Here is an 8726-nt window from a genome sequence, read left to right on the forward strand (position 1 = left end):
GCCACCTGCACAGTGGGATTATTAGACTCTTTGATATTTAGTTTATTCAAGAGATTTGAACCCTAGGAAAAACCAGCTGCCACCACCCAAACGGGCTTACACGGTGTGAGAGCCTGTTCCGTAATTTTCAGTGGGAAATAGCTCTGCTGCTAGGAAAGCAGAAGCCTTCTGAGAAATTGTAAGGAAATCAGTCGCCACTGAAGGGAGGACTGCTTAGACCAGGATCCCTCCTTCCCAGGTCATGCAAGAAACACAGCCCCTGAAAAATTGTGGAACAGAATTTCGAATTCTCAATGGAAGCCAGACATTCTGGAGCCATTGAGGCTGGATGAACCCCCTAAACTATTGCCCTGAGATAATCTTTAAACTTTTAACCAAAACTATTCCCCAAAGTCTTCTTTGAACCAAAAAAATTGTTTATCTTAATGTCTACCTTGAGTGAGCATTGTGCTCTTTTAAAGAATTATCTATGTGAGATCAAACTGACAACAGTAAGTCGAAAGGTTAGATGAGAAGCTTAGTGGGCAGTGAGGCTAAGTCCATGGTGGTAGAACAATTTGGAGGGTGGTGAGAATGCACAATTTGAAGAATGCAATCAATGTCCGTGAGTTGTATGTGTAGAAATTGTTGAAATGGTGTATGACTGTGTGTATTTTCACCCAAAAAATTATCTCAATAAAACTTATATAGATTTTTAAAAAAAATCTATAGTATACAACACAGAAAGTGAACACTAAACTGTGAACTATTGGTTAATAATAATGTATCAATATTAGTTCATCAATTGTAGCATATGTAGCACATGAGTGTAAAATGTTAATAGGAGAGGGTACAGCAGGGAAAGGCGGTATGTGGGAACTCTTTAGTGCCTTTCTGCATAACATCATTGTGAGCCTAAAAACTGCTTTATAAAAATAAAGTCTATTTTTAAAAAAATAGCCCCTAAATTTCTCAATGAGCAACAGTTTCATTAACCCATGTCGCTGTCTGCTGGGAGACAGTACAGACATGGCAGGCAGGGCCAGGGCCATTTGGTTCAGATAAGCTGAGTTTCAATCCTGGTTCTGCCATTACTGGCTCTAGGTCTTGGGCAATTCATTTCATCTTGCCAAGCCTCAGTTTTCTCATATGCAAAATAGACACCACCTGCTTCACAGGATTGTCAAGAGAATGAAGTAAAATGATACAGGGAAAATGCTAGCAATCTGCTTCATAGAAGGTACTTAATAAACTTGATCAGCTCCGTTGTTTTCCCTTTCGTTTACAGCAACATTTGTAGTTAAGAAACACTGACTTAAATCCAAATGACCTCAGTCTGACATCCAATTCTGCCACTTCACATTCTTGGAGAAAAAGAACTAACGTGTTTTAGCACCTACTTTGTTCCAGGTACTGTGCTGGCTCTTTATGTATTTATTTTTTCTTTAATCTGAAAATATAAGGCTGAATGGAATATTATGATCCCCGTTATAAGAAAATTAAGTTCAGAGAGGTTATGCAACTTGCCAAGGTCACACAGCTGTCAGGAGGTTGCACTGGGATTTCAACCCAGAAGTGTCTGAATCTAGTTCCTTGCACAAAAACCTATCAGATCTGGGGTGCCAGGCTGCCTGGGGGAGGTGGAAGAGTAGGTGGGGGAAGGGATTAAAGGCAGTGAAGATTGGGCAAAGTGATCCATTCGTTAGGGTTCTAATTCCCATTCCCAAAGCTGTTTCCCCAGCTTTACCAAAGGTTACGGCTGGAACACACTTAGCCATAGATAGTATCCAGCCCTCCTTTTATATTGCTAGAATGATCCAAGTTCTAAAATTAGCAGTGATCTAGAAACTGTGGGACAGAGCAGCTTTAGAACTCTTACCAAGAACCACTCTTGCCTGTTCAACCTTTGCTTGGCTGCAATTTATATCTGGAGACTTTCTCTCCATTTCAACCAGCCCAGTTCAGCCTAGAGATGGAGATGGGCCCTAAAAGATGGCCAACCCTCCCAGGTCCTGAGGAGGCAGGAGCACACTCACATTCAGTGGGCTTTGATCACTCAGACCTGTTTCTGACATTTGCCAGTTACATGATCTTGGGCAAATTTAGCATCTCAGCCTGTTTCCTCATCTATAAAATGGGATAATAATAGCACCTTGAGGAATCAATGATACAATGAGCACACGTGGCTCAAAACTGTTGGCACACCTGACAAGAGTTAACAAAAAACCTGCAGTAGCAGCTTCACAAGACAAGGCCTGAGCCCTAGAGCTCTGGATAACAGATGGAGACTTACATCAACGGCATGACATACGGGCATGTTTACTCCCCAGGTGGGAGGTACCCAACAGGGAGGAAAAGAGAGAGCAGGAAGGCCTTACATTTGAGTGGTCAGATTGCCTTCCCGCCACTTCCTTCCTCCATCTCTTCTACTTGACATCGATCCTGCTCATCTGTGTGCAATAGTTAAATTAATAAGGCTCAGTTTCATTATCTTATTGACACAACTTGTATACCATCTGAAATTCTGGGACCAGGGCCCAAAGAAAATTTATTTTTCTGTTTCTGATCTCAAGTCCACTTTCATTCTCTCTCCTTTCCTTTCTTAGAGTCTATCACAGGCAAACCAGTCAAATGACTAAAAAATTATTTGGTGGGAGGGGTGGGGAAAAAAGGAACTTTTAATTTATGTATTGTCTACATTATGTTTCTAGGCTGTAAGTATCTCTAAGGGTAGGAAGGGACCCAGACTTTTCATTTCAGTTGGGAGCCCTCACAGCCTTAAGTATCTCCAGATACTCAAAATTATTAATCAGAAATTGACTTGCTTCTTTGCCTGTCTGGTGTCTTCTCAAAAGCACAAGAATTATCAGTGCCAGGAAAGCAACTGTGATTGTGGATCTTTCTATTTTGTCCACAACCAACTAGAAATAGCAAAGATCACAAATTAGCCTACATATAGGGGAATCAAGGTAAGGAAATTAAGAAAGTATATTAACATTAGTTTATCTTGGTGTTCTGGAAAACTCTTCAAGGATACCATAAGTCTGATGTTAATCATAATACAGTATTCATGAGTAGATTACTTGTGGAGTTTGAAGTAGTAATTATGGAAGTTTCAACCCCATTCACTAAAGCCCCGAGTGGGTTTTCTCAGTGTAGCTGCCTACAAACAAACACATACACAGGAGTCCAGGCTAAGACATTTGGGTTGTCAATGAGGTAGTTAAAGCACTGAGGTTTTTCCTCCCTGGATTCAAGCTCATGGATTAATATGATTTCTATCGTTTTCATTCTCCATTTACATTCACACTCTATTTGTGTCTAGATGTATATGTACTGCTAAGGAAAGACACAGGTCAAGTCACTCAGGTTTAATGATTCCATGGTTTATGTTTTTATCATGTGAACACATCACTTCTGTTGAGTCCATTCACTGTTGGCAGATACTCCAGGTCACCTAGCCTCCCATTCAGAACATTTAATCAAAGTCTTCTGCACCCCAAATGCTCACAAAACAGAGCTCTATTTTGAAATAACAGATAGTCGTCAGTCCAGTTAGTGGCAAAGCCTTGGTCTTTAAGGTCCAAAGATAGATTTAACTAGCAAGGGCAGATGGGGGATAGGGTGGGCCACTGATACTGTTTGAGTTTCCTGAGTCCCTCCTTTCCAGACTGCCTGGATAAGAAGCCTCTTTTCCTTAAGAACAGAATGAATCTACTCTTTTATTTGGTCTACAAGACACCCTGTGGGGAAGATGAGAGCTGTAGATTGAAACTTGTATTACCTCCCTGAAGGAGTGGTCAAAACACCCTGGTGACAGTCAACTATGAACACCCTGGTGGCAGGCACTTGCAGATTTAGCCAGAATGCTGGCCACGGGACAGGAAGCATCCCAGGCCAGGGTCAGCTGGACTGCCGCCACCTTCCTGAGTGGCCACAGCAATTGTTTGGAAACCTCTGCAGCAAACCTTTCTCCTCTTCCCTGTCCCTACAAAGGCAGAAACAGCCAGGAGCAAATCCCTGAGCTCCCGCCTTGTATTTGAGCAGAACTAGAGCTTACCAATCTGATTACTCTCTTTCAGAAGCTAGGATTTGTTTCTTAGTGCAAGTTCAACATTGAGAAGATAGCAATGTCATTTACTCACAAGTTCAGGCCAACCTTAAGCAGATGGGTTAAGGCTGGGGCAAGTGTGAGATGACTATTTAAACCCTATCCAGGCCCAAAACAGGCCACTCAGGAACTCTCCAAGATCAACATTGTGCTCAAGGCCCTCTCTTGGTTGGTCACAAGTGGCGTGTTTGGTCTAGATTGCTTCAGTTGCCCCTCAACCCTAACTAGACCAAGCTTCCTGGTGCCAGGACAAACTCATTATTCCTTAGCCCTTTGGACTAGTGGACAATCTGTCACCATTTCAAACTTCCTAGTTGCTTTTCAGCCTGGATTGACGTTCCCAGAGAAGTGGGGCAGCAGTGGGCCAGATGCAGACTTATGAGATGGATTAAGTGGCTGGTCATTGTGCCCTGGATGAGCATCCCACCGCATGTGTAGAAGTTAGTTCACTAATCTCCCTTGGGAGTCATATGTACTCCTAGCTCTGAGCTAGAAGCATGGTATTAAAAAAATCATATCTTAAGAGATTCTCACCACTTCCCCAACCTTTGCACCTCTCCAGCCTAACCTCTCCCCCCACACACACCCACACAGACGCATGCACATGTGCCCCCAAAAGATGCTGTCCCAACACGTTCCATATCCCCAGGGCCCAAGAATAAAGTGGCATTAATGGCATTTGGCAGAAAATCCCATCCCACATGGAAAACTCCTCCAAGCTCAGCACAGTAAGGAAGGAAATGTTAAAGTAAGCGAAGAGGCAGTGGAAGCCAGGGCCCGCCCCTTCCCACAGAAAAGAGGCACAGGAATCTCAAGACTTAGTGAACACGGCATCATCTCTTGCCCGAAGGCCACCAGCTACCGCTGGCTGGGAGCCGCATTATCACTTGTTTCTCCTCGGGACTGAAGTGCAAGATCGTCAGTATGGCCGTGAGCGTCTGCTGGCGGCCCAATGCGTCTGGCAAGGTCAGGAAGCGGTAGATGATGTTTTTGAGGTACTCCAGGTTGGCTCCCTCCCTGCTCTGGTCCCTGATGTTCTTTTCAATGTGGCTCTGCAGGGCTCCAACCTCCTCGCGGTGCCGCTCCCCCTCCTCCAGCAGCCGATCTTGCAGCTGACGCACCTCAGCCTCCAGCCTGTGCTTCTGCTTCCGCAGTGAGGTGATCTCCACCTCCTTGCGGGCCAGCTGCTCGGCGTACAGGATGAAAGTGGGCTCACTGGCCACCGCAAGGTGCAGGGCTTGGGTCAGGCTATCTGGGGATGATGTGTCAGCCGGGTCCCCAGGACCCCCAGCCCCCACTGGGCTTCTGCGTCCTGGCAGGCTAGAGGACAAGGCCACAGAGCGCAGCTGCTCCAGCTCCAGGTCCTTCTCAGCCAGCACAGCCAGGGCCCGGTCACGCTGCTTGTGCAGCTCCTCCTCCAGCTTCAGCGTGCGGTCCCTGAAGTCCAGCTGGTTGCGCTCTAGCTCCTGCCGGTGCAGCTGCTGCAGCTGGGCCAGCTCCTGCTTCCAGTCCTCAGCCTCCTGCTGGTGCTGGCGCTCGAGTTCCTCACAGGACAGCCGCAGGGAGATATACTTCTCCTTCAGCTCCGCCAGCTGCTCCTGGGCTTCCTCCAGCTCCTTCGTCACATTGCCGTCTTTGGTGCTCTTGCTCTTGAGGACAACCTGAGCCCTCATCTTGTACCTTTCAAACTCCTCTTTCAGCTGTTTCAGCTCCTGTTGATAGTAGAGCGCAGTGGCCTTCTCCCCATCAGCAGCCTCCGAGGTGAGCATTATCTCCGGGTTGCAGAGCTTCTCCACATCCAGGGCCACCTGGCTTTTCCTGGCTGCAACCTGCAACAGCCTCTTCAGCTTCTCCATCTTATCCTTCAGGACATTGACATCCAGACTGGACTCCTCGCCATGGCTGTCTAGAGGGGACCGACTGGAGGCCGCGAGGGCCAGCGTCTTGTTCTCCAGGTCCAGCTGTAGAATGCGCTCCTTCAGCTTCTGGATGGCCTGCTGGTCCTTCTGCTTGGCCTTCTCGTAGGTGCCCAACAGTTCAGACACCTCAGATATTTGGTTCTCCAGGGCCGCCACCCTCTGCTCTTCCACCTGAGATTGCTGTCGGAGTTGTTCCTCTGCAAGGGCTGTCTGCAAAACAAGGCGACAGACAGAAATGCAGCCAGGAAAGCCACAACGCCCGAGAGCAAACTTTGAGAAAGCGAGGGGGGACCAAAAGGGTCACAGGATTGGGACGGCCTAGCAAGAATGGAAACTGGGGAGTTTTCTGTGGATTTAGGTGCTAACAACATTTCCTGTAACCTGCTTGGGTTCTGCTCCCCGACACATATTATACCAAACCTTAGTATATTTCCTATCGTTCTGCTTCAGTGCTTCTGTTTTCTCCTAACATACACCTAGCTCACACATAAAGTGTTACATTTGTTTATTATACACCTCCCTAAATCCTATTAGGAAATCATATGGCATTTTTTTTCTCTTCCAATATTCCTGGAAATTCAAAATCGAATTAGATTTCTCTCCACATTGAAAGGATACACTGAAATAGCACACCTTTCCAGAATGGGCAAATCTGGACTGAAATCAATTATAAGAGGTTGTTTCTTCTGAGAAAACTTCCTTTGCCCCCTTCAGCCCCCTACAAACACCACCCCACATATTACTCTTAACTGTGCAGCTGCCACTTTACTGCTTCACAGAGCCTAGCTGTTAATATGTCAAAGCCCAGAAACCCAGAGTTGTCTGGTTCCTACCCAGCCTACACTCAGAAACTCCACATCCTGTTGGACGCACACTCTGTAGAGACTGTCAACACCATGCAGAACAGTATTTCCCAGGGCTCACTAGTGGAACTTTTCCAGTAGCACCAAAAATGCCAGTGCAGCCACTTAGTGCTAACTCCCAAAGAAGAAAAAGCCTTAATGTTTCCCACTTCAGGTTAAATGACTAACGTCTGAAATAACCGAGGATAATTACCTTCCTTATTTCCTGCTGCAACTGAGCCTGGAAATGACTCTTGAGGCGGGCGGCCTCTTCCTGAAGGTCCTGCAGCCGGGGGTCGGGCTGATTCTTCTCATTTCGAAGAGCCTGCAGCTCACCCTTCAGCTCCTCCACCTCCCGGGTTAGCTGCTTAGCCTGCAGTTCAAACCCTTCCATCTGACCGGCGGCATATGCCTGCCCTGCCAGGGCTTCTCTGGTCTCTTCCAGCCGGAGCTCCAGGTCCTGGCGCTGAGTCCTCTCCTCCTGCAGCAGCTTCTGGAGCTCACGCAGCATCAAGGCATGGTCACTCTGCTCTTGGGCACGATCATGCTGCTGCGTGATAAGCCGAGCTTTGGTTTCCGCTATCTGCTCCTGCAGTCCCTTCAATTCCCCCTCCAGACGGCCCCTCTCCTCCTCTGCCTTCTTAATGGCATCCTCTAAGTCCTGTTTCATCTTCTTCTTGTCAGCCAAGTAAGAAGCCTCCATGCGGGACTTCTCCTGGGTGACCGTAGCCAAAGAGCTGGTCAAAGTAGCCAACTGAGTCTTCAGCTGGTGGAGCCGTTTGTCCGCCTCCCCGCCCGCCGACGGCCCGTCCCCACTACTGCTGCTAACGCCACTCTCCGACCCGCTAGCTTCTTCGGACTTCGGAGGTAGTGTTTCACGGGCTGGTCTGTCATCTTCCACCCCAAACTCACCCTTGGTGCTGGTGAGACTGGCCGTTGTATCCAAGCTGGTGGCGGTCCCTGTGCTATCGCCGCTATGAGTGGAGCATCGGTCATCAATGGAGTCAGGAAAGTTGAGGCCTGGTGGCTGGACACCTGAGAGGCCCACATCCGCCTCGTGGGACACCGACAGCACCTTGATGCTGGCCTCCAGCGCCTCCTTCTCCTTCAGTAGGCTTTTATAGGCGCGAACCACATCCTTGAGCCGTGCCTGGTACTGCAGGAGCTGCTGTTTCTGCGTCTCTATGGTCTCCAGCAGGTCCTTCTTGCTCGGGCCGCCCCCGAAATTCATCCCAAACTTCTCCATAGGGGTGCGGTACTGGCTGCTCCACGTCAGCGTTCGGGCAGCCCGGGGAGGGCCGCGAAGACGTGGCTAAGGCTGCAAGCGACGGAGAGAGGGTTGTCGGGCCACACACCTGCTTCTCCCAGCAGTCCCGGACACGATGCGGGGCGGTGGGACGGCCTGGCAGGAGAGCCCGCCCGGTCCCGGGCCCAGAGGACGGGGTGGGTCCTATCTCCGAAGCAGAGCGACGACAGCACCAGAGGAGCGCACTACTAGAGCTCGCCCGCCCAGGCCCACAAGCCGCTACGCGCCGGATCACCCGGCCTCCCGCAGCCCGGGCCACCCCCGCGGCCGCGATTGGCCAAGGTTTACACAGCACGCAGCTCCATCACGACTTCCTAACTACAGATGCCGTCCAAAACGTCGCTTCCCGGTCCGCGGGAAGTGACGACAGCACGCCGCTTCAGGCTCCGCCCTCAGTGGCTGCGAGGTGGGCGTGGCCACCGCAGCCGGTAGGTGGGAGGACCGTGGTGAGAAGTCAGAGGGACAGCGATCAGAGGACCCGGCTTGGGAAGAACAAAGAAAGCAGAGAAGAGGGTTCGGGAGTAATGTTGGTTTGTTTGGTGAGGTCAGGGCGCCTAAGCTTGTCCTCG

General features: G+C 49.0%; 1 protein-coding gene across 1 annotated transcript; it reads right to left on the reverse strand.

Annotated features, from left to right (window-relative positions):
* Window positions 1-437: 437 nt before the first annotated feature.
* On the reverse strand, window positions 438-8463 carry GCC1 (GRIP and coiled-coil domain containing 1). The gene is made up of 2 exons (XM_004382624.2): window positions 7066-8463; window positions 438-6219 (listed from the first exon to the last, which is right to left on the reverse strand). The coding sequence occupies exons 1-2, from the start codon at window positions 8095-8097 to the stop codon at window positions 4924-4926; spliced, it is 2328 nt and encodes a 775-aa protein (XP_004382681.1). The 5' UTR covers window positions 8098-8463; the 3' UTR covers window positions 438-4923.
* Window positions 8464-8726: the final 263 nt, after the last annotated feature.

The sequence above is a fragment of the Trichechus manatus genome, unplaced genomic scaffold (genome assembly GCF_000243295.1).
Source record: "Trichechus manatus latirostris isolate Lorelei unplaced genomic scaffold, TriManLat1.0 scaffold00097, whole genome shotgun sequence".
Lineage (NCBI taxonomy): Eukaryota > Metazoa > Chordata > Mammalia > Sirenia > Trichechidae > Trichechus > Trichechus manatus.